The sequence below is a fragment of the Sceloporus occidentalis genome, unplaced genomic scaffold (assembly GCF_023333645.1).
Source record: "Sceloporus occidentalis isolate IW3139 unplaced genomic scaffold, rSceOcc1.0.p SCAF_41, whole genome shotgun sequence".
NCBI lineage: Eukaryota > Metazoa > Chordata > Lepidosauria > Squamata > Phrynosomatidae > Sceloporus > Sceloporus occidentalis.
In genome coordinates this window covers 4,057,186-4,082,111 of record NW_028317021.1, presented here as the reverse complement: position 1 = coordinate 4,082,111, position 24,926 = coordinate 4,057,186, and the positions used below count along the sequence as shown (strand labels likewise).

Below are 24,926 nucleotides of genomic sequence, written 5' to 3'. Positions count from 1 at the left end.
TGGCTCAGGCCCAAGTTACTTGAAGGAATGCCTCTCCCTACACAATCCGCCCCGCACACTCAGAACATCTGGAAAGATATTACTAGAGTACCCAAAAATCAGACTGAAATAGACCTATGACAGGACATTTACTGCTGCTGCCCCCAGACTTTGGAACATCCTGCCAGAGGAGATCTGTCGCATCGACACCCTAGATGCTTTTAAGAAAGCACTTAAGACAGATTTCTTCCAGCAGGCTTATCCATTTGATCCACCATCATGGAACCTCAGTAATACCCTCTCTTCCACTAATTTTATATAGGTATAGACTGTATTAATTTTATGAATTTGTCTTGTTCATTAATTGATGTAATTTTAGATAATTTGTGCTTGTTGTAATGCTGATTTTATGTGTTGTACTTCCGCCTCGATCCATGAGGAGAGGCGGGAAATATAAATAAAGATTTTATTATTATTATTATTATTTTCTACTGAGTTGTATCTTTTCATGATATGGTCAAAGTATGACAGCCTCAGTTTAGTCATCTTGGCTTCTAGGAAGAGTTGAAGCTCTGTTTGCTGTAAGAGCCACTTATTTGGTTTTTTAACAGTCCACAGCATCCACAGAACTCTTCTCCAGCAACACATTTCAAATATATCAATTCTCTATCGCTTTTCTTCACTGTCCACAAGCATGCACACATTTCACAACCATGCGTAAAAACGGGGACGATTATGGCATGGAGCATCCTAAGTTTAGTATTCACTTCTGTATCTTTACACTTCAGGATCTTGTCTAGTTCTTCATTATAGATCCAAAACGTACTGCAAAAAAATCTTGAACTGCCCTGGCTCGATGCTAGGGAATTCTGGGATCAGTAGTTTTGTGAGACATTGAGCCTTATCTGTCAGAGAGCTCAGGGGTCACAACAAACTGCAATTCCCAGGATTCCTTAGCACTAAGCCAGGGCAGTAAAAGTGGCATCAAAGTAGATTCTTTCTGCCGTGGGGACACAGCCTCTGGTCCAAAACACACTCTATGAATAATCTATTTTGAGACCGTTTTAACCCTGGCTCGATGCTAGGGAATTCTGGGATCAGTAGTTTTGTGAGACATTTACTCTGTAAAAGAGCTCTGGGGCCACAATAAACTACAATTCCCCGGATCAGCTAATACCAAGCCAAGGCAATCCAAGTGGTCTCAAACTGGTTTATTTCTGCAGGGTGTTTTGGCCTGTAGTTTTGTGTGTTCTTTAGCCTTCTCTGTCAAAGAGAGCTCTGGGGGGGGGGCACACCAAACTATAATTCCCCAGGTTCTGCTAAGCTCAAGGCTGCATCCACACTGGGCCCCACAACATACTCCAACTCCCAGAATTCCATAGCCTTGAGCCAGACAACAGTTAAAGCGTGGCCAAACCGGGTTATTTCTCCAGCCAAGAAGTCCTCTCAGTAGCCATGAGAAGGCGGCCCTGAGGCGCCTAGTAGGCCTCTTTGGCACCCGGAACCTTTGTGACGGGGCTCCAGGGCGGGAGGGCAACAATTGGGGACGGACCTTGGTGCTGCCCCACCGGAAGTCCCCTCCTTCGAGGCGGGGAAGCTTGGCGGAGGCGGCGGGGCTCCCGAGGAGACCTTTGGGCCGAAGCATGGCTGCCCAGGCTGCCTTCCGCTTCGGAGTCCCTTCGTTTCGGTAGGCCCTGAAACCCAATCCTTTTTCACATATATAGCTGTAAGAGGCAGGAACAGAGATGTGTAATTTCTGCAGTGCGGATGCAGCCATAGCCGTGAATGTGGAAGAACCCCAAATAACAAAAGCACTATGTTGTTACCCGAGAGAACACCTCTCTAGGAATCTCTTAGCTCCTCCAATGCAAATCAGTGGCCAAGATCTGCCAGACATCGATGATAGAATTGCACTGGAGGAGCTACAAAGGCCTAGGAGAGTCTTCTCTCTACCAATCTCTAGGCCCTCCAGGGCGACTTTTTGTTCATGTTGACCACAGAGTTGCGCTGGAGGTTCTTTGAGAGAACATCATAATAAAAATCCTGGCATAATCAAAGCCACAAAAGTCAAAGTATTTGTGTGTAGAGAGATCTAGTAGCACTTTTGAGGCCGACTGGAACACAATTGGCAGCATGAGCTTTCACAGACGTCAGTCTGCTTCCTCAGATACATTTAGTGGAGTGGAAACCAGGGACAGACATCTATATGCCATTGGCACGTGAAAATGTCAATTCAAATTCAAAATCCTTGACCTTCTCACATACCAATGGTGTGTGTGTGTGTGTGTGTGTATATATATGTCTATTCCTCATGTCCACGCCGCTATATGAGGAAGCAGACTAAAGCCTACAAAGGGTCATGCTGCCAACTTCTTTATTTCAGTTAGTCTCAAAGGTGCTACAAGATCTCTACACCCTGATTCTACAGACTAACACAGCTATAGCTTTGAATTCTTTCAGCAGCACGTGTGTAAGGGAAAGGGCTGGTTTTAGTAGCCCTTAGCTTAGGGATGGGAATGTGCGGCCGTCCAGAGGCCCTGGACTACTCGCAGTTGCAATCCAACATCTGGAAGGCCACGCTTTGGTCAGTCTTAGATATGCAAGGCTTGGAGCGTTTATTTGGAGAAATTTAGCGTGGCAGAGAACCTTCCCAGGAGGTAACAGTTGCCTCCGCTGCATCTATAGGACTGGCAAGGACCTAGCATGCCTTTGGCCTTTTTGGTCACCATCTTTCTTCTGTTACACCTCTTACATTTTTAAAAATTAATTCTTCTTTAGGTCTCAGTTAATCTGGAATGTTCAGCGTCGAGCAAATCACTGGCAGTCTTCACTCCTTGGACTGAGGGCGGCTCTACCCATGAGGTAAAGGATAGTTATCATTTTTAGAGCAGCTTCAGAATGTTCCTTTTCATATGCTTAAATTACGCTCAGGGACGGGGAGGGATTAGCATTTTCTTATTTTTGTCACATTTTGACCGTGTTTTTCCTCCAAGGAACATAGGGACTATAAAGTTCTCTTCCTTGCCTTCCTGTTTTAACCTATAGGAAGCCCAGAAGGTAGGTTCAGCTGAGAATGAATGAGGAGCCCAGGGTTAGCAAATGAGCATCATTGCTGTGCAGGGTGTTGAACTCAAGTTTCCCTGGTCCTGTAAATGACATTGGATTTTGATATATACTTGCAATGGCCTTTGTATTGCCTCTGAGCGTACAAGTTGTTTTCAGATCTTTGCTTTGCTTATTTTTACATTGGTTCTCTGATATAAAAAAAAAAGTGGCCTGGGCAGACTAAACCAGTAGGCCTTGGCTGCATAAGGGTTTTTCCCTATGTAGTTTTGTTTAAAGCCCACACCTGCAAAGATTGTTGTTACTAAGACTGCAAACCAAACAGTGGCCTGTTACAGACTGCCAAAATAAAGCTGCTTCGGGTCTCTTTGGAAGTATGGGTCCTAAGAGTCTGGAGGTCGCACCAAAGCCACACTCCATTTCTAAGCACTGGAGTGCAGCTTTGGTGCAGCTTCCAGATTCTTAGGACCCATGCATCATTTAAACAGCATACCTCCAAAGAGACCCGAAGCAGCTTTATTTTGGCAGTCTGTAACAGACCTATGCTCACTTTCCTCTGACTTTTACTTCTGAATAGATGGGTGCATCATAAGGTTACAGACCTTTACAAACCCATACTTACGTGTGTTTATTTATTATTCGATTAATATTATTCTGCCTTTTCCCCAGCCCTGGGACCCAAGAGAGCTCACAACATGATTAAAAAGCTACTGCAAAATAAAAAGACAATAATTTACATTAAAACACAAACAGATTTTAGTACACAGTTGATTTAAGAACAGCTTTGAAAAGTTCATCAATAACAACAATAATAATTAATAAGTGTAGCACTCTCCCTTTAAATGCCCCATTCTTAGCATTCTGTTGCCGAAAGTCTGCTTGAATGGGAAGGTTTTTGCCTGCTGACAGAGCAGGAGGAGAGTAGGGGTCAAACCAGCCTAGTCTCCCTTGGAAGGAAATTTTCATTCCTGGGAGCAGCCACTGGGAAGGCCTTTTCCCCCCTGTTGGCCTGAAAGTAAACTTCATTGGACACATTTCCAGGCAAACACGGAGGAGTGTGCTATGCAGAAGAGTGTGGTGTGGCTCAGAGTTGATCCAAAGGAATGGAGTAAAATATTGTAGGTCTAGTCTGTCTGTTTTGAGGAAGCAACTCCTCTGAAGCACTAATCATCCTTACTTCCCCTGAATGATAATACTGGACATAAAGATTTTCAGATTCCAGGTATCTGGGAGTGTGAAATTGTTATTTTGTGTGCATGCAGTTGCTTGAAGTGTGCTTTTCGAATTGTGTTGTCTCCATTAGAGCAGAACCAAAGAAAAAGAAGAAGGTGGATCCAAAGAGAGAACTAGCTATAAGGGACCGGATGAGGAAGAAGATAAAAAAATTGGAAAAGGCCCCACAAGAAATGATTCCTATTGAAGACTTTATAACACCATTCAGATTCATGGATCAAACAAGGTAATAATCAAGAATGCATAGTAACTAGGGAGCTGAAATATTTTGTTTTTACAAAGTATGTTCAGCAGTGCTTGTAGAGTCTATATCTGTTTAATGCGAAGACATAATAGATTTGTCATTTAGTTTTTTTTAATCTACGACCCTCAATTTGCGATCTATGAATGGCCAGCTCTGCAAGGGAGTGTTGCTGACTCTCTTAGGAATGCAGGGTGTTAACTGAACACAAAGGCGGGTTACACACCGCCATAAGGGACATCCTTAGGACGTCCCATTTTGAAAAAGGGGCGTCTCTTCCAGACGCCCCTTACCCTATCACGGACAGAGTCCGTGACAAATGGCGGCGGCCGTTCCACACGGCCACCGCCATATTGATGTAGCGGACGCTGTGCATCTGCACGTTGCACCCTGGAAGCGGCGCCGCGAGTGCGTGACTAGCGCCTCACGACGTCTTTTCCGGGGGCCAGGAAGGAGCGCTCTTCTTTTACCTGTGCTATAGCCGGCTGAGGGAAGCTGGCTATAGCACAAGGGAAGTAAGCATCTTGTGTCCCAATGTGTTTCAGAAATACTGCCTTGTTAAACTGTTAGTCCTTGTCAAATTATTGTGTTGTTTAGTTTAGTATAGTCTGTCTAGCAGGGTCTTTCCAGGGTTTTAGACAGCCATCTCCATGCCCCACCTGGAGATGCCAGGGATTGAATCCGGGCCCTTCTGCATAAAAAGCACGTTTTGTGACCTGAGCTATTCTAACCTTTCCCCACCAATTTATTGTCTATGAGACAAATGTTCAGAAATTCAGCCTGGTGGCGACTGACAAGAAAGTCTAATACCCAGAACTCTGGGACCTGTCAAAATGTAACTCACTTCTAATACTTCATTTCCTCTTTTCCAAAGACTTTCTAGGTTACTTGGGCTGGGTAAGTAATGGTATCTCTCGTGGTTTCATCTCCTAAAACAGAAGGGAGGCACCTTTGGCCCTCCTGTTGCTGCTGGAGTCCAGCTCCCAGTCCAGCAACATCTGGAGGGCTGCAGGTTCCCCACCTCAGTTCTGAAACAAGGCGAGAAGCTCGGGAATGCAGACGGGTTTATAACATTTCTTTCAAGTTGACCCTAAGTACACACTGCCATTTGGTCCTTTTTCCCCCTTCTTTTTTCTTTGTTAGGGTGCGTGCCACCTCTCCCCTATCATTTGAGGAGAGTGAAAGGCGAGCACTGCTTCTGAAGAGTTGGGCTCTGTATAAGCAAAAGCAGCACAAGGCAGAGATGAATACAATCAAGTCCCTGGTGGATGCCCAAGAAGAGGCATTAAAAGAACTGCGTCTCGAATCAGAGGAGCTCTATCAGGCAGCTATTCAACGAGATGAAGGGCTATTCCCTTTTGAGAGGCAGGAGCCTACCCACTCGCCACCACTGCCTAACTACGAGGCTCCTGAAGGGAAGTGCAATGACATCACAAAAGTTTATACACAGTGACATGGAAGATTGCCAAGGGACTGCTGGAAGATGCTGAACGCAGACTGGTCACCCACAGTTGCATGGCCTGTATGAGGTTGTTTGACAAACCATGCCTGAAGCAAACAAGAACTGATGGGGGGGGGGTCATCTTAGAGTAGGGTATATTCTACACACTGTAATCCTATTCTTTCTGGACAAAGAATTTCCTTTCTGGTTCATAGATGTCAGTTTGGGATACTACCATTTTGTTTGGGTTTTGTAATTTCATTCAGGTCGCTTGAGTTATCCTAATAACCATTCCTAGTTGTTTCACTACCCTTGAACATGTTTTGGGAAACTACATTCAGTGCTTTCTTTGCCCCCCCCCCCCCATCTCTAATACAGATTTTCTAAGAGACTGCATATGCGAAGCATTTTTTTTTTTTATAAAACCTGAAAAGAATGTTTCCTAAGAATGTGAGTGCTCATTTTGAAGGAGCTGGCTGCTTTACTTTCAATGCTTTGGGGGACAGATGGAGTCTTCAAAATGGAATCATAGCTTCACTGTTTTTACCACAGAGAAACCTACTCACTCCTTTCTCCTCTTGAAAGGCTGTGGCCGCTGCTTCTGAACAACCGATTTGCCATTTGAAAGCGCAGATCCATTAGGCCTCTGAGCAGCTGTGATGTATCTCCATCCTGCATTTGGAGGAGCTAGACAATTTGAAGGGTCACTTTTGAGAGCCATCTTCATCCTGTTAGTTTTCTAATGTGGGGAAATTGTGCTTCCTTAGCCAATGATGAGAAATGCTAGAGTTAAGTAAAACAATATCTGGAGGGCCACAGTGTCCCCTGCTCTAGCGGAAGGGCATTTTTCCAGTTGTTGGCCAATACAGGGACACGCAGCTCCACCTCTACAGGTTCTCTCTCACACAGCCTCTTTGTCACATAATGGGTTGGCAATGTGTGGCCCTCCAGATATTAAACTGAGCGCCCATCACTTTGAAACATTTCTAAAGTAATAGTTGTGTGTCCAAATGGACCCCCAGTCCAATAAACAAATGAACACATACGATTTGATCAGTGAACCACATTATCATCAATGCTGTTTTAATGCCTTCAAATTACTGTAAGCCCAAAATAAAATGGTATCCAAATACATATCCTTTGTCATCCCAGATCAGTTGTGTTTTTAACCTATCTTACTAAACTCTGATAAGAGGTTTAGACATTTTTCTTCTTTTCTGGTATTTTCTGGCAGAGGGCAAGAACATCTAAATTGCTGGGATACTGATGGTTGTAAATGTATTTGGAGCTCTCTACTGACTTTTTTTTTTACATAAACCACTCTCAGTACAATGTGAATGTCAGGATTGTACCTAGGGGAGAAACATCCACTCACAAACCTTCTGAATGGGAGAATGGACACACAGTAACCATTTCTTTAAAAAATGTCCTGCATCAGCTGTAGCTGGCCTGGCTCATGGTGAGGTAGTAGTTCATAAACATCTAAGAAGCCCAAGGTTTATCACATTTTTCTATGAGCTGCAAGACAGCATCCTTATTTCCTCCTGGTAGCCCTTCAATAAACACTAGGGAATGAGCAGTCCAATAACACAGGGAGAACTATCATTCCCAGCCAGTGGGAAAGAGTGACTGGAGTTGCAGTACAACAATGGTGGAAGGGGACATTTACCCATGGTAAGATGCATGCTTAGCAGCATCTAACACAGAGATTGAGAAGATGCTATCCTCCTGTGGCTGGTGATCTACTTCTATCATATATCACCATTAGCCAAATCAATTAACACTGATGGGAACTGAGTTCAAAAACATCTGGGAGGCTGCTACTTCCTCATGACTCCCCGAAAACGACAGCCAGAATGGCCAGTTCAAAAAATGCCAAGCTCACATTTTCCTCTGGATAAGTTTTGATCTGTCAGTATCAATTTCATTAACCCAGAATCAAATGGAAAGACTACTTTAGTTGATCTGGAGTCTCCACACAAATCACCAGCAGACAGGTGCTTCTGACCATGTTGCAATATGTATGGAAACTGAGCTCTTATCAGAGTTTCAGCTGGTTATGGCTCAGCTATGGCTAAATGAATTTTTAGAACTATTTTGGGATCAGGTGAACAAGGCAGGGTGGGGGTCTGCAAAGCCTTGCAGTAAACGGAAATATTCCTACAAGTCCCACCTCCAAATATATTAACATACCACACACAGATATACGGAACAGATACATATATTGAAAAACAAACCTGCCATAACTAAAATGAGGTATATGATTTATGGGAGCATGGATTTATGCCTAGGAACTGTCCAATACAGCACAGTTTCAGGATACTTGAGGAGGCATCACACACAAGTCACAAAAGATCTCACTTTGGTTTGTCTTCATCAAGGGGCAAATACCAATCCATCGGAGGGCTTTTCCTCAGGGTCCACACTGGAGGATGTTTCTCTTTCTCTGCAACCCGGTCTCTCTCACTTTTACAGAGGGCCTCCTAAAAAGACCAAACCAATGATTAACTCAATGGTAAGAGGCCGTTTCCAGAATGAGATCTGGGTGTGGTACAACATGAAGGCACCTGAGAATATGACAATTTTTTCGAGTTCTTTCATTTATATCCCACTTTTCTCCCAAGACCTGGGACTGAAGCCCACTCACAGCACTGACGAACAGGAACCAATAAAAACCACTGTAAATTCCAATATTACTTGTAACATGTAGTTGTGCATTTTGGTTCTCCCAATAAAGGTATCATTGTTTGGATGTTATTGTATTCACTCGCTAGGTTAGGATACAGCTGCTACGTATATATAGATTAAAGCCATTAGTAAACTTTTGCTTGAACTACAAGCTGCTTGTGTTGTTTTTGAGTCAATCTCAGTTCTTAGAGAAGCACAGCTAGACGAAGGCACCTTTCTGCTACTCTGCTGGTTTAAAGCTAGACCCTGACAGGTGTGGCTTTGACGTTTTTGACCTTTCAGTATGTTTGTTTCCTTACCAAAGGCCAAAGCCTTAGGAAACTGAAGTTGCCCTGCAATACCTTTGCCGCCACGCTTTTCCTTTTCTCCCACTCGCGGCAGTTCTTGTAGTCTCTCTTCCACTGGGTACAGGAGGGCGCCTCCCCATAGGTATAGTAATGGTGGAACAGGTTCAGGATGCTCTTGCAGTGTTTCCATTCATCCCAGTAGGCCTCACATGCTCGCGGGGGCTGCCAAAGACATGGGCAAATAGAGAGAGCAAGCACTTAGTACCAGTCAAAATACTGCAGTGTCAGAAGAAATCCCCAAACGTCCTCCATTTTGAGTCTGACTCAGAAGCATGAATTTGTATTAGGGTTCAGAGCTTTAATTTGGTGACATCCTACATTTTCCTGAAACGCTCGACATTTTGTGACGCCTTCTCCTCCTTTCTGGATTTAAGACATCTGCTCACCCCGGGTTTAACGCCACTTTAACTGCCACGGTTCCAGGCTACGGAATTCTGGGAATTGCAGAGCGCCGCCCTGGCGTCGCAACCAACTACAGTTCCCAGGATTCCACAGCCTGGAGGCGTGGCAGTTAAAGGGGCATCAAAATGGATTATGTCTCCAGTGTGGAGGAAGCCTTTGCAAACTTAGGTCCAAAACACACTGTGGAAATCATCCAGTTTGAGACCGCTTCAATTGCCCTGGTCTAATGCTAGGGAATTCTGGGAACTGTAGTTTTGTGAGATACTGCGCCTTCTCTGTCAGAGAGCTCGGGTACAAATGCCAGGATTGGCTAGGAAGGAGCCATGGCAGTTAAAGGGGTGCCAAACTGGATTAGTTCTGCAGTGCAGAGGCAGCCTAGGTCCTTCCCCAAACTACACATCCCAGGATTGGCTAGGAAGGAGCCATGGCAGTTAAAAGGGGTGCCAAACCGGGTTAATTCTGCCGTGTGGAGGCAGCCTACAGCCCGCCACGACTAGTTTGGAGCTATTCGGAGCCTCCTCCTCCTCCTCCTCGGTGGTTCTGTCGGCTCCAAAGGCGTCTGAGGCCCTTGTGGCAGTGAGTTCCCCAGGCGAGCGAAGCGCCCAGAGCCACATTTCCCCTCCTTTCCCGCCCTCCAAGCCTCCCGTCCCTCAGCTCCCAAGGAGAGCCGCCCTTTCCAAGCCTCAAGGCCTTTCACTCTGTAAAAAACCTATGCATTCAAAGGCCAACTCAAGGCGGGCTTCACACAAGGCCCCTCACCCGCCAGCTCCCCTCAGCTGCCATACTGGCTCCTCCGCCCCCGGCGCCTGTCATTGGTCGAGAGCGCCGCTCATCAGAGGCGGAGCTTCGCCATGACCCCGCCCCTCGACGCTTCCGGAGCGGGGACGCGCTGCGTCACAACGGGGCGGGAGAAGCCGGCCGAAAGGGGCGGAGCGCGCCAAAGGGCCCAGTCTCCGCGGTGTCGCCCGTCGACTTCGCGTCCCCATTCGACGTTTAAGAAAGATGTTGGACTCCAGCTCCCAGAAGCCTCAGCCATGTTGGCCAATAGCCTGGGATTCTGGGAGCTGAAGTCCAAAATCCCCTTAAAGTGCGGTTTGGAGATCAATGGTGTGGATGCACTTTCGTGTGAGTAGAATCATAGCATCCTAGAGTTGGAAGAGAGCACAAGGGCCACCCAGCCTAACCCCCTTCTGCCCTGCAGGAACTCTGACAAGTACTTCGAAATAACAGTGAAGGGAAGGCGCTCAAGCAACTACCGAGTCGTTGTGTGCCTTCAGGTAGTTTCTGACTTACCCTATCCAAACCTATCCCAGGGCTTTCAGGAGCTGAGAGAGTGTGGCTTGTCCCAGGGCACCTTTCATGGCTGAACAGGGAATCGGACCCTGGTCTCCAGAGTCCGATACTCAAACCACTAGGCACGCTGGCTCCTATTCTGTCATTTACTTATCCATTGCCAGAGCAATATATAATAAGAAGGGAGTGTTTTAGACCAATGGTTCCCAAACTTTGGTCCTCCAGGTTTCCGGACTTCAACTCCCAGAAGCCCCAGCCAGCCTGGCCAAGTTAGGAATTCTGGGAGCTGAAGTCCAAAACATCTGGAGAACCAAAGTCTTGGGACCACTGTTTTAGACCACAGCTCTTGAAGGCACAGACACACAGAGTCAGGGAATGGTTTCTTTTCACTTATCCAAAGACCTGCAAAACCAACAAGAAAACTCTCAACTGAGAAGTACATAATGTTCCACGCCGTCCAGCTAACTTCAATTTATGGCAACCTTACGGATAAGAGAGAAGCCAGCATGGTTTGGATGTTGGCGATGGGTTTTGGGAGACCAGAATTTCAACCCCATCTTGGCCATGGGAACTCCCTGGATGAGCCTGGACAAGTCACACTCTCTCAGCTCAAAGGCAAGGACCAACCGCTTTGGAATGAATCTTCCCAAGTCAATCCCCATCAGAGGGTTATCATACGTTGAAGACAAAGAACAAATGAATGAGAGACCTTCAAGAGATGTTGTTATGAATGGCCCTGCTTAGGTCTTGCAGACCCAGGGCAGCTGTGGTTTCCTTGAAGGAGAGCATCCATCTGTGATGTGGTCTTCTTTGCTCCTGCCTTCTGCTTCACCATGCATTATAATCTTTTCCAGTGAATCATGTCTAGCCATGGTATATCCAAAGGACCTCGGGTCAGTCATTTTGGTGTCTAGTCACAGACCAGGCTCGATTTACTCTTGTATCCATTTATATGTGAGCTTGACAGCGTAGAACAGAACAGATGCTGGTGAAACGTCAGGAAGAAACTCTTCTAGAACATGGCCACACAGCCCCAAAAAACACGAAAAACTATGCAAGCCTTTGACTTCACAATATGATATAATCTATAGTAAACCGTCCATTTTGAAGACAGAGCATGACTTGTCCATCACTTTTCAGAGCTGTATAGAGAGGAACCAACTTGCCAAGGAAAACATGGCACTGAAAGCCTTTATTGTCGACTAAGGAATGCAAGAAAACTCACCACCACCAAGGCTCTCCAACTGACAATTCCTCATATCCATGTAAAGCCACTAATTTTATACCACTTCAGTCCTTGCTAACAGAAAAAAACCCTGCAGGGATGTAGCTGTAAGGCCATTGCCCCATAAGAATTCTGCCCCCCAGCACCAACATTTCCTTCAGTTCTGAAATTTCTACCACTGCAGTAACTCAAATCTTGCAGGTGAGCACTTACAAATAGTTTTAGGCATCCAAAGAAAAGGGGCAGGCAAAGTGTTCAAGGGACTACAAGACATAGCACTGCCCCCTCAGCATTTGCTGACTGAGACAATTCGCTAACTTTGCACAATTATAAGGATAGCCCTATAAAGAGACTGAAAAATTAGGAGATCAACTGTTCTTAAGCAGGGAAACATTTTACTTAGCTCTGTTTCTCGGGTTTCTCCAAGAAGTCTGTGTCAGCACAGACCTGCAGCTTCGTTTTCTACTAAGTACAAATTTCTGAACCACCAAGTTACCTTGAAAATACAGAATAGGAAGACAACATTCTTGGGGTACTGTTTGAGCAGGAGTCTCTCTTCTCTCCCCCCCCAAAAAAAAATAAGGGGGGGGGGGAACCCCAAGAAAGAAAGTTTTAAAAGGCCAGAAATGCTGCAGTGTTATTTTATTGTCTCTCAGCCAAAGGAGTCGGGATTTATGGTTTCCTTCCTTTCTTGCGCAGTGACTGGCCTTCTCCAGAAAAAGCAATGAAGCGGCTACCAGAATCATCCTGAAAAAAGGTATAGAAAGCATAATTCTATGAGGGGTTTGTTTTTGCATGCAATTACACAGATCTGTTCCATGTCAGTTACTACTTCCTGTCTTGGAACATGTTTAACATCCAGATCTATACAAAAACACCCTGTTACACAATTACTTTACAGAACAGTCTTCTATCCCACACTCAATTCCAATGTAACAAGACCCCAAAATGCCATCAAATCAAGCTACTTAGTTGTGTTAGAAAGATGTTTGCTTCCTTCAACTAGTTTTCTTTAAAATATACTATAAGACACTGTTTTAATTCCACTCTGTCAACAATAGTGGGTCAAAGCTGGAGGGAGGAAAAGTCAAGAGATCTCTCGGCCTATTTGTGGCCTCAGGATCATTTTTATTTTCAAAACAAAATTCTGTATATCTCACACAAAAAAAGAAAACACTAAAGCGGCAAAAATTCATCTGTTGAGGCCTTATTTTGTCCCAGGGACTTATGCATACAAAAATGAAAACTGTAAATAGCTTTATAAGAACATATACAGTAGCATTTATTTTCGCCAACGGTTAAACAATATAATTAGCAACTGCAATGAGCTATGTTTATATATTTAAAATATAGAGAGAAGTAGTTAAAACTGTGGTAGATGGAAAAATGATCTGGCAAATAGTCTGTCTAATGCAGCTTCCAGCGTACCTACGTAACAAAGTATTAATGAAACAGTAAGATCAGCAGGTATGAAGCCATCAGTGACAGCATAAAATGGAGGTGCAAAGTGTGTGTGTGTGTGTGTGTATATATATATATATGATAGTAAGAATCTTTTGCTACTTTTTCCTAATTGAACTGAACTCACAGCATAAAGCACAAGAATTTCTCCAAGACTGTTCATGTCCGTTTGTCAGTACACCAAGCCTTTAGAGAGACGAATAATTCCATCCACGAAATTCCACGCTAAAAGGATCAAGGTACAACTGTACTCACCTCTTCGATTTTTTTGATCAGTGGTCGTGAATTCCTGATGAATGTGATCTTGCCAATCTTGAAGTCATAATTAGGAATTCCTCTGCAGAAGAGATTGCTGACAGTTATTTAGTTATTAAAAATATATAGGCGCCAGTGTTCTGCTTTAAGACCGTCTAACCCTTTGCCCATGGCAAATAATCATTTTTATGCATATAAGGGAGAGCTGGAAGGCTGAAATCTTTGGACCCGAGAGCCAAGAGAGTGTAAGTGTATTAACACTTAAGCGTAAGTTTAAAGGGCTGCTGTCTATACTTGAGCTTTCCTGAACCTGGAAGGCTTCAGAGGTGCTGGACTATTAAATTTATGTATAAAAAGAGGGTTATCACCATTTTAGGGCAACTGCCATTTCATGTGTGCCTTTCCAACTTGTGGAAACCCTATTAGGGTTAAAATTAAAATAGTAAGGATTGATAACGTTTGTAGAATTCGACTGAGGCGTCCCTTTTGCTTGCCTCCTATGGAAAATGGAACTATCACACTCACTGATTCATCATGGATAAGCTATTTTAAACATTCAATCTCAAAACGCCAAAATCACATTATACTTCTCAGACGAAACTGTTATTGAAGCACATGATTCCATCTCACCCAGAACTTCACTGTCAAACAATCTAAGTGAGTCTGGCCGGGTATAAACAAAGAATTGTTTTGGATAAACTAACCTTCGAATGTCTCCTGGTTTAATTGGGGAAGGGCTTGGCTCAACGCCTTTCTTTTTCCCATCCAACCTGTTCCCAGATCCTGAAAATGCCTATGGGCATAAAAGAGAGAAAAAAAGAGTGTGTGTGCGTGTAATTTCTACATTATCAATAAGTCACTGTTCCAGTAAAAACTAAATGGTTTCCCAAAGATGTATCTATATCTGATTGATCAGTCCAAGTTCCATTTGTCCAAGGTCTTCCCAAAGCCCAGAAAAACTACCAATGTTCTTCTTTTGACAGGTTGCTTTATAGTGGGGGTGAAAACTTATAGCTCTCCAGATGCTGTTGAACTGCAATTCTCATCAGCCTAGGCAATGGTCTGAGATGACAGCTGCAATCCACAATATCTGGAAAGCTATGTTGCCCACCCCTCCTTTAGATCACGGTTTTTCCTGTATTTTGTCAAGAAATGGTTCATATTAATTTTCAATATACTAAAGTCTTATAGTACATGACACATACCAGTATGTGCTGTGCTGTAACTCAGCAGTGGGCAAACAGGGTCACATGGAGCCACAGAGCCCCACTTTGGTTGCCCGGGAAGCTCTCCATCAGTTCCCCCAAAGCCCCAACCACTATTAAAAATATAATGGAATACTTGCTGTTTTTCCATATTCACAGGGGTCCTTCACCCCTAACCCCAGCAAATGTGGAGGGACCACTGTATTGGATTAAAAAAATTGCTAGAACAAGTTGAACTGCTTTTCTTTTTTTGTGGTGCAGGAGCCCATCCATATTCTTTCCATGTTATTTCTGTTTCTGGTACCAAATTTTCTTTTAAAGTGAAAATGCCCAAAACCACATGTATTTTGTTAACTGAGGCGTACCTCTATCTCCAGTATTCACACATAGGCACCAGTCCTTAGGCAGCCAAAAACCCTCACTCATAAATGCAGACTCAGAGGAACTCTAAGGTTTCTAGCAGAATAAATATTTATGATGTTGGATGAGGGGAAGCCACAAACAAGGACTGAGTTGTGAATTACTATTAGTTGGGATTTTTAAAATAAAACTGAGAAGCAGTGGAACAGGGCACAGAATTCGCCACAGTGCAACCTTCTGTTGCAGTTCTCACTTGTTTCAAATTCTTTTTCAAGGCTAGTACTTTGCAAGAAACACATGCAGTATTAAATGAAATATAATTGCCCTTCATTTGCATTATTGTCAGCTAAATAAGAGACTTACACGGAATCCCAGGTCACTCACATAGCCGCTGTGATCTGCTTCAACATCCTGAAAAGCAAAAGAGGAAAAGATATTCATGCATCTTATCATGGCTCCACAGGGCACTATACAATAAAGGGCCAGAAAGTTCCCCACAAGAATTAACTTTGGCAGGGTATTTTTTTTCCACCAGTCTTTGGTCCTCCTGGACAGGCTGTTATCAAGTTTGGTTCTAATAAAATTTTGGGTACATGTGGTATGTACTATGACCCCTGACTGACCTCATAAAGGACCCGCCATTAAGCCAAAGGTGAGGAGACCACATAGGCAACTCGCCTTGCAAAGGCAGAGTCCCTAGAAAAAGATGGAATTGGAAATTCTCCTCAGGAAGTTTGGGAGTCGCCAAACCAGAATCGCCACTGCTTACCCAAGTAAGACAATAGACTTGGCCTCACACCTGATGAGCCAGTGATCAGCTTAATGACTTAGTAATCCAGTCGGATGCCCCTCTGAATTGTGTCCAGACCTAAATGCACTGTACAACACATTACTTGCTCTTGGCTTAACAAGGCCCAAGCAATCAACACCTTTGTCTAGCAGATCACCATAGCCTCCGGATACGTTTCACACTATAAAAACCCCGGGTTTTTGGACCCTCCTTGTGCTATCACCAGGTTGCAAGCTCTGCTCTTAGCTCCCACGGCCCTCTTCCCCGTGCTCCTGCGGCCATGATTCACTGTCCATCCAAGCTTCATCAGACTTCCCGGAGAAGACTTCTAAGGTAGTATTCCCTAGTGATGCCTCTCTTTCTTAAACCTATCTCCCTAACTCACTCATCCCCTGCTGTAGCATTGAATGTGTGTGTATGTTTTCCGTTTGCTGTGTGATTTTCCCTGTGCTTTAATAAACATTACCCTTTTAATTGGACCTAGTTGGTATCAGTGTCTCTTTCTGTTGGGGCTTGCTGGCAACCTCTGGTATACACTGTTGGGACCCGATTCCGGCACGTGGTTTTGTTAGGACCTCCTCTCGGCTATATTTGAGCTAATTAAAATTCCCCTAAGCAAGAAACTTCCTAACAAGGTGTTTATATAATTCACTGCTTTTTTCAAGTGATTTGGGGAAAGGTCAGAGAATCAGTCAAGGAAATACACAACGAAAGGCAACTTACTGTTGATTCCTCATGCTGCGCCTGTCTTTCCGGTTCTTTGTAACCCAATGGTGCATCAAAATCTACCTGCGCCAATACAATGCAAAACTTATAATCAGGTAACAGCAAGAAAGTTAAGTACCTGCCACTTTCCCTATTTATAACATGCAACATCTACAGATTGGTTGTCAATAACTACTTCCAAGGTGGTTTATCTTTTCCCACAAACAGAATTTAAGCAGAAAATGAAACGTCCATCCCTAACTTACATTCATATCACACTCGATGATTGACACTGCTTTGTCCGGTTTGGTTTCCATGACTCGAAGCTCATAAATCTAGAACAAGAAAAGCAAAAAGATATCACCACTTCTAGAGCAGTTTTAGTGACCATGCCTTGGAACTGTTCTTACTGCCTCCATATTCCAGTACTTTTGATTAAATGGGACACTATCAATCAGCGCAAATCTCCTTAAATGGAAGACAATCTTGCTCATAGTACCATCATAAATCTAATTTTAGAATTCACCATAAATATAAGCAGAATGGAAGCCAGTTCATGATTTCTAATTATTCCCCCATAGGCCACCCACATGTAACCTACTTTTTACAGTTTAAACAGCATGTCTTACCTTCTCATTGTAGTTGATGGCAATAACATCTCCAGTGGTCAAGCACGCAAAATTTCTGAGTGCATTTTCCAATCTTTAGTGGATGTTAAATTGAAACAGAAGTTGAATTTCCAAGACTGAAGTGACACTTCACTTCTGGAACCAGGGTCCAAAACACGCTGCAGAAATAATCCAGTTTGAGACTACTTTAACTGCCCTGGCTTAATGCTAGGGAATTCTGGGAATTATAATTTATTGTGACCCCCAGAGCTCTCTGACAGAGAAGGCTAAATGTCTCACAAAACTACAATGCCCAGGATCCCCTAGCAGTGAGCCAGGGCAGTTAAAGCAGTCTTAAATTGGGTTATTTCTGCAGTGTGTTTTGGACTGAGGTCACTTGCTGATTTTAAACCTACTGAGTTCCACTAGGTTCCTCCATCTCTTAACTGTCAGCTGCTAGAAACCATTTGATCTGACTGCAACAGAGGGAAATATGGAAAGGAGGGCCCACTCCATCAGCAAGAACAGACAAAATTCCTTGGTGGATCAGATCCAAGACCTGCCTATTCTGTTCCCATGGCAGCATGTATGCAAATGGTAAGTGCACAAACAGGGCATCAGGGCAATAACTCCATCCTACACATATTCCCTAGCAACTGGTACTGAGAGGCAAAATGCCTTTCACATCACTGGTAGTGCATACTCATAATGGTTAGTCAACTTTATTTGCTGAGAGACCTGAAGATTTGACTTGTCTTCTCCCTGAACTGGTTCTATATGTCATTATAAGAACACTGAAGCAAACCACCCCACTCCTCCCACAGAAGCTTGAAGAAAAGGATACACAGCTTTGGGGTTGGTGATGTCAAGGAAGTCAGGACTCTGCGGCTGAAATTTCGAGTACGTGGCCACCTGAAGGTTTACACTCTCTACCTGCACTAGGCCTCCTTCCTCCAGAAGCAGATTCTGCATCATCTGCAAAACAGACACAATGACATGCATTCAAGCTCTTCCTTGGGAGACTGAGAGCCAAGCCAGATGCAACACTGAATGTTTAAAATTTAAGCAAGCAAAGAAAAAAAGATAGCCACCAAGCAATTTGGGGCTGCCATGCAAGCAACAGAGAAGAGAGGTTTGAGCAAAATATTTAATGCAAATAGACCAGTAATAATAATCAGAAATCCAATAATAGCTAGGTATCTGTTCCCCCAGAAGTTGGGGGAGCAGTTGATAATCCACTTTTAGAATACAAAGGCAATGATTTCATTCCTCCAGCATTCCTGAAGTATTCTCTTGGTTGGTGGTCTGAACTATTAGCGCCCCTGTTTACAGCATTCAATGAGAGAGGTCATTTGCTCAAAGGATGGAATAAAGAGACGGTACTCCCAATATTTTGGAAAGGAGACAAAATTGACACTGCAACTTATAAATTAATTTCTCTGTCATCAGTAGTAAGCAAACTGAATGCACAGCATTGATGACAAGACTGAGAAATCGAATAGAAGAATCAAATATTCTGGCCCAGGAAAAAAAGGGTTCCAAGAAAGTAATTCAGTGGTTGATCACTACTTTGTAATTTCTGTTGTCCCACACATATGTCACTGAGTATTGCATTTGCATTTGTTTTTGTGAAGGCTTAATGTAATTTAGTTAGGAGAGAACATTTATGGTACAAATTGACCCAAAGAAGTATTATCTAGTCATAAACCTTCACATTCAAACGTCAGTAAAGATTTAAGCGAGTATGATGCAATGGTTTGATTGGGAGAAAGTTCCCCATTAGTGCCAACCATTGCCCACAAGTGCCCCTTTCTCCTGCTGGTAGCAAAGCAGAGGGGTTGAAATTTACACTGGAAGCCTAAGGGTACTGTACCAGATGTGCCATCTGCTTTGCTCAAATGCCATGTAAGAATTCTGAGGCTTTTAAACCCATTTTAAGAAAGCACCAAGGGAGTCTAGGATACCGTCACTGAAGATAACCAGGCATGGATCTGGTCTGGTGAGAGACCACCAGGGGCACTAGTAAGAGCAAGAGACTAGATACAACTGCAGTTGATCTTTAAAAGGGTGATCCACTTTTAAGAGCCCTTGCAATGGTTTGAGCTGAGCACCCTCAGTTTAAAATGAGACACACACTCCCAAAACCTCCAGCAAAAACACAAAGAACACTCAACCCTCCACAAAAATATTAGCCCAGTCCTCTCTGCAGGTTTAAAAGAACAAAAGTGTCCACTTACCCAGTGCGGAAGGTAGCAAATGCCTTCATCAGCCACAAACTCAAGCACTCCACAGTGAGTCATACGGTCTGAATTTTTATTGGTCAGTTTAAATAGCATGGGATAGGTGATATTAAGTCGGCCTAGAGAGAACAGGAGGGAGGAAAACCACACTGTTAGATCAGCATCCCTTAAGAAGATCTAGGCCAGCGGTTTTATGCAAGTTTTAAAGAGAAAATTCCATTGAAGACAGGTTCAAAAAACTGATCTAAACACAAGTCAAAATAATGTAACAACTAATGTATGAACCAGCAGGCCCATTAATAAAGAGCTAAAAGTAAAATATAAGGTCAGTATAATGCAATAAATATTTGATCAAGAGATAATGAAAGAATATGTGTCTCTTAAGAACTTTTCTAAAGCCCCCTAAGAATGGAACCTGATGCATACCAACAGACAATATTTTCCATTCCTATATACACCAACATCTATCAGCCCCAGCCCATATGGCCAAAGTTCAGAGATGATGGGACCTAGCATCCAATAACACCTGGAATGGCAAAGATTTCAGTTCCTAACCAAGACAGACTCAGTTTTGTTTTCTACATATAAAGTCGGTCCTCCATATCCAGATCTTTATCCACTGATTCAAGCATGCATGGATTGAAAATACTGCGCACAAAAATATATATAAATTCCAAAAAGCAAACTTTGATTTGTCATTTTATATAAAGGAGAAGATTTTACTCTGCCATCGTATTTAACAGGACTTGAACATCCATGGATTTTGGGATCCACAGGGTATCCTAAAACCAAACCTGTGGATACCATGGGCCCACTGTATATTATATATTTTTAAAAAGCTAGCAGTCCTGTTATTTTACAGTACTTAATTTATGCACCCCACAGTCCACTTGTCATTTACAACCAGTTACCACTTCTGTAATATAAAGGGAATATTTTACCCTCTGGATGTTTTGGACTTTCAGAAGTACAAGCCAGCATGGCCAGTCAGAAGAGACCATGGGAGCTGATGCCCAAACCATCTGGAGGGAGAAAACCTCCCCAGCATCAGTGTAGCAGCACTACCAGTAAAATACCAATCCTGCCTTGCTACAAACCTATGCAGTAACAGAATAACCAATCTGACCATACACATCACAAAAAGGTTGAACAGAAGTTACTCACTGAGCTGATCCAAAGCAGAGGGTGGCATAATTACTACAAAAAAACAAAACACCAACAAGAAAGTTAGAGTAAGTTGAGGTGTATGGGAAGCAAACATAGTTCCAACACAGAACATTTTAAAATGTCTTAGGACATAACTGCAAGTTAAGAGAAGCATCAATTTCCCCACACTCCCCAAACCCCTCCCCTACTGTAGCCTGCAGTGAAATGTATTCAGTGCCTAAAAAATTCTCTACACCCAAAGCTATGGATTCCATAATCCCAACCAGGCAGGTGGGAACTGGAGTCCACCAACAAGTTCCCTTGCCCTGCTATGCTCCCCGCATCCCCAATGATGTGGAAGAGGAGTAGGAAACATACAAATCCATAGTCAAGAGTTTTATTTATTTTATTTATATTTAATCTTCCCCTCCAAACTGGAACTTGGCAGCTCAAAACATGAGGTATAGATAAAAGCTCAGGAAGTTTCAGAGTTAATACACAATTTTAGCAGATGGACAAAAGGGAAGTGGGGTAATTTAGCCCCCTTCTGAAGGAAGTTCTAGAGCCTGAGAGCAGCCACCAAGAAAGCCCTTTCCCACATCCCCACAGAGTGTGCTTCTGTCAGTGGAGGACCAAGAGGAGGACCTCCTTCGAAAGAATCCATAGCCTGAGCAGGGTCATATGGGAAAATACAGTTCTTCAGATAGTCTGGACTCTTTATGAGACAAGGGAAAATGATTCAACAAGGGGCTGCTATAGGTGCAGAAATAATCCAGTTTGAGACCACTTTAAGTGCCCTGGCTCAATGCTAGAAAATTCTGGAACTTTAGTTTTATGAGACGCTTAGCCTTGTCTGTCAGAGCGCTCTAGTGCCACAACCAACTACAATTCCCAGAAGTCTCTAGCACTGAGCCAGGGCAATTAAAGCAGTCTCAAACTGGATTATTTCTGCAGTGTGTTTTGGACCATTTCCACCTAAATGCTGCAACCTACCATCCCGGCTTCTTCCCCTGTGCACCAGAGGTTCCAACTGACTTTCTCCTGCTTCATTTAGTTTCTCTTGGCATATATCTGGATTGTGGGTTTTTTGAGGGGTGGTGGTGATGGTTCTGTATGTATGTATCTATCTTTCAGCCCACTCCCCCTTCCCAAAATTACCAAAAAGATGTTTTTTTAAAGCAACTACAAAACTGCTTTGCAACTTATTGTTATTTTCAGTACCATAAGAGAAGAATATGCATGGGATCATTCCAAAGAAACAAAAATGAACACATACTCTTCCCGCCTTTCTCCACATCTGATCTGTCATTAGGCCCAGCGAGCATTGACACCGAGAAACAGCGATATTGAGTTGAGAAGCGGTTCTGGAAGACCCGGGGAATTGGATGATCAAACATGTTGAAAGAAAACTAGGGAGAAACAAATCATTATATGACAATGCATTCAACGAAATTACGCAAAATATGAAACAACAACAAGCCCTTATTACGGTTAACAAATCATAAAGCAAAAGAATGACAAAACAACAACAACAACAACAACAACACTAACCAAAACACCCCAACAATTACACAGTGGGTCCATGTTATCTGCTGGGTTTTGATTCCAGGACCCCTTATGGATAATGAAATCTGTGGATGTGCCAGTCCCAGTAAATATAATGGCAAAATGGGGACCCTTATATGAAATGGAAAATCAAGGTCTGATATTTGGAATTTATACTTTTCAGGTATGATCCTGTTGGCTGCTGGAAGCACGGATGTGGACTCTTCTCTCCAAATCATTATGCACATTATAGAAGCAATGCCAACCTGGTGTAAGTGGTCTGAGTGTTGGACTAGGACTTGGGTTTGAATCCCAGCTTGGCCACGGAAACTCACTGGATGACCTTGGGCGAGTCACACTCTCTCAGCCTCAGAGGACATCAATGTCAACCCCCATCTGAAGAAACTTGACAAGAAATCTCCAGGATACGGTTGCCATTAAGTCAGGAATGAATTGAGGGCACACACCACCACCAAGAAATAACATGGTCTGTAGATGGGTGCTGTAGTCCCTCTGAGACTCACTGAAAGAAAGACCTTGGCAGCAGGAGCTTCCCTAGGCTTCAGTCTCCTTCCTTGCCAAAAGCATCTGAGGAAGGAGACTTGAGTCTAGGGAAGCTCCCGCTGCCAACTGCTTCCTTTCAAAGCCATAGCCGTGTGAGTCTGTGGAATCAGTCTGTAGAGAGATCATACAACCCCTTTGGGACCATGTCAGTCTGTGGAATCAGTCTGCAGAGAGACTCACGGAAAGAAAGGAGTTGGCAGCAGGAGCTTCCCTAGGCTTCAGTCTCCTACCTCAGGTGCATTTGGTGCATTCTAGGAAAGCTCCTGCTGCCAACTCCTTTCTCCCATTGAGTCTCAAAGGGGCTCCAAGAGCTCTCCACACAGAATCTTAGAGGTAGGATTCAAAGCTATAGCTGTCTTAATCTGTAGAATGAGTCTGTAGGGATCTTGGAGCCCCCCTGAGACACACTGGAAGGAAGAAGTTGGCAGCAGGAGCTTCCTTGGGCTTCAATCTCCTTCCAAAGGCATCTGAGGAAGCAGACTGAAGTCTAGGGAAGCTCCTGCTGCCAACTTCTCCCTTTCAAAGCCATAGCCCTGTGAGTCTGTGGAATCAGTCTGTAGAGAGGCCTTGGAGCCCCTTTGGGACTCACTGGAAGAGAGAACTTGGCAGCAGGAGCTTCGCTAGGCTTCAGCCCCACTTCCTCCAAATGCATCTGAGGAAGTACATCAAGGTCGATGGAAGCTATGGAGCTCTTAGAGCCCCTTTGAGGCTCCCTGGAAGGAAGGAGTTGGCAGCAGCAGCTGTTGCAGAGGTGGGTCTCCTTCCCTAGGTGCCTTTAGTCCAAATTCCAGTGAGATCCTGAGACCCAGATGCAGCTGAGGAAAGAGACTGAAGCCTGGAGACGCTCCTGCTGCCCCCTTCTTCCTTTCAGCCAGACTCCAAGGCCTCTCTCTCTCTCTCTCTCTCTCTCTCCAGACCGATTCCACAGACTGGCGCAGCTCTAGCTTCCAAGGAGCCATGCAGTTCGCCCTCTCTTTCATGACCATGGATGGCTCCGTCTTACAGAGCCCTGGGATGTGTAGTTTGCCGAGCCCTCCCCCTTTACGACCGAGGAGGCTCCAAACCCCGTCCTCCAAGGGCGAGGGCGCCAGAGAGCGCTCGGAGGCAGGCTTTCCTCCAGGGAAGGAGGATGACTCGGCGCTTTCCCCCTCTTTACCGGGCCAGGCCTGCTCCAGTGACTGCCTTGAGGCCCCTCGGAGCCTGAAACGGCGGGAAGGCTGGCTCTCCTCCTCCGGGGACCGGCCTCGTCGTCACCCGCCATTGTCACTCAAGACAATCGCCCTCCCGGCCCCGAGGCCGCCCGGAGGCCCCTTACCATGGCGCCGCCGTCCTTCAGCCCCGAAGCGCTCCCAAGCCGCCTCAGCACCGTCCACACACACGCACAGACCCCTTCTCCTCCCCGACAGGAAGCGGAAAGCGGAAGCCGCCCCTCCGCTCAGCTTCCCCGCCTCCTGACTGAGGCGCCCCTCTTGGGTTCCAAAGCGGCTTTGGGGGGGAAAGAGAACAAGCTTCCCCGCGGGAAAAGGCTGCAGGCGAGGTGGGCCTAAAAACTACCCTTCCCAGAGTGCACCTCGAACGCTCCGGGACGGAAACGACGCGTCCCAAAAGGCACTTCGAAGGCTTAGCAAAACGCTGTGAAGCCTTTGCGCTCGAATGCCTCTCGCCGCCTCGTAAACAAGCCCGAGAGGGGCCGGCTCGCAGAATTCCTGGTGCTGATTGGTGGAGGCAGAGAGGGAGGGAGGGGCTGCCAAGGGCTCGTCCAATGAAGCTCCCGGGGAGAGGCGGAGACGAGGATGCTTCCGCCTGAGAGGAATGGGACGGAAATGGGAAGCTTCCCCTCAGGCGGCTTTGTTGAGCCTTCCCGCTTGACCAATAATAATAATAATAATAATAATAATAATAATAATAATAATAATAATAATAATTTTATTTCCGCCTCAAGGCTGAATCCAAACAGGCCGCCCTGTTTCCAAAGAAAATTCGCCTTTAGCTCCGCCCCCCGACCAATGAGAAGCAGCGAACTACACAAAGGTCCTCATTTCCGGCTCTGGTTAGACGTGAGAGCCGTGCCTCAGCCCCATGGGATCCTGGGCTTTGTAGTTTTCGCGAGAGAATTAGCCTCCTTCTATGGAGCC

General features: G+C 44.6%; 3 protein-coding genes across 4 annotated transcripts; 1 reads left to right on the top strand and 2 right to left on the bottom strand.

Annotated features, from left to right (window-relative positions):
- The first annotated feature begins 1,562 nt into the window (after window positions 1–1,562).
- Window positions 1,563–8,146, top strand: MRPL40 (mitochondrial ribosomal protein L40). Its single transcript, XM_089489813.1, has 4 exons — window positions 1,563–1,666; window positions 2,758–2,841; window positions 4,346–4,501; window positions 5,660–8,146. Exons 1-4 carry the CDS (start codon window positions 1,623–1,625, stop codon window positions 5,967–5,969), a joined length of 594 nt encoding a protein of 197 aa, XP_089345939.1. The 5' UTR covers window positions 1,563–1,622; the 3' UTR covers window positions 5,970–8,146.
- Window positions 8,147–8,162: 16 nt separating this feature from the next.
- On the bottom strand, window positions 8,163–10,236 carry CUNH22orf39 (chromosome unknown C22orf39 homolog). Its single transcript, XM_089489814.1, has 3 exons — window positions 10,154–10,236; window positions 8,987–9,154; window positions 8,163–8,440 (listed from the first exon to the last, which is right to left on the bottom strand). The coding sequence occupies exons 1-3, from the start codon at window positions 10,205–10,207 to the stop codon at window positions 8,315–8,317; spliced, it is 348 nt and encodes a 115-aa protein (XP_089345940.1). The 5' UTR covers window positions 10,208–10,236; the 3' UTR covers window positions 8,163–8,314.
- A 2,303-nt stretch (window positions 10,237–12,539) lies between these two features.
- Window positions 12,540–24,452, bottom strand: LOC149289988 (ubiquitin recognition factor in ER-associated degradation protein 1). 2 transcript variants are annotated; one of them, XM_089489896.1, is made up of 12 exons: window positions 24,107–24,452; window positions 21,959–22,091; window positions 20,701–20,733; window positions 19,534–19,655; window positions 18,141–18,271; window positions 17,318–17,390; window positions 16,955–17,023; window positions 16,707–16,772; window positions 15,557–15,604; window positions 14,333–14,421; window positions 13,629–13,710; window positions 12,540–12,659 (listed from the first exon to the last, which is right to left on the bottom strand). In XM_089489896.1, the coding sequence occupies exons 1-12, from the start codon at window positions 24,107–24,109 to the stop codon at window positions 12,585–12,587; spliced, it is 924 nt and encodes a 307-aa protein (XP_089346022.1). In that variant the 5' UTR covers window positions 24,110–24,452; the 3' UTR covers window positions 12,540–12,584. The 2 variants fall into 2 exon arrangements, with proteins under 2 accessions (XP_089346022.1, XP_089346021.1); XM_089489895.1 differs by lacking the exon at window positions 24,107–24,452 and adding an exon at window positions 23,948–24,029.
- Window positions 24,453–24,926: the final 474 nt, after the last annotated feature.

Excerpts from the sequence above, each read along its gene's own strand:
- LOC149289988 (XM_089489896.1), bottom strand. Across the intron at positions 20,734-21,958 it reads TGTGGAGAAAGGCGGGAAGA|TAATTATGCCACCCTCTGCT; the intron begins GTATGTGTTCAT and ends GTTTTTTTGTAG. Across the intron at positions 16,773-16,954 it reads TCATCGAGTGTGATATGAAT|GTAGATTTTGATGCACCATT; the intron begins GTAAGTTAGGGA and ends GTATTGGCGCAG.
- CUNH22orf39 (XM_089489814.1), bottom strand. The coding sequence starts at position 10,207 with ATGACAGGCGCCGGGGGCGGAGGAGCCAGTATGGCAGCTGAGGGGAGC. Across the intron at positions 9,155-10,153 it reads CAGCTGAGGGGAGCTGGCGG|CCCCCGCGAGCATGTGAGGC; the intron begins GTGAGGGGCCTT and ends TGTCTTTGGCAG. Across the intron at positions 8,441-8,986 it reads GGAAAAGCGTGGCGGCAAAG|GAGGCCCTCTGTAAAAGTGA; the intron begins GTATTGCAGGGC and ends TGGTCTTTTTAG.
- MRPL40 (XM_089489813.1), top strand. The coding sequence starts at position 1,623 with ATGGCTGCCCAGGCTGCCTTCCGCTTCGGAGTCCCTTCGTTTCG. Across the intron at positions 1,667-2,757 it reads TTCGGAGTCCCTTCGTTTCG|GTCTCAGTTAATCTGGAATG; the intron begins GTAGGCCCTGAA and ends ATTCTTCTTTAG. Across the intron at positions 4,502-5,659 it reads AGATTCATGGATCAAACAAG|GGTGCGTGCCACCTCTCCCC; the intron begins GTAATAATCAAG and ends TTTCTTTGTTAG.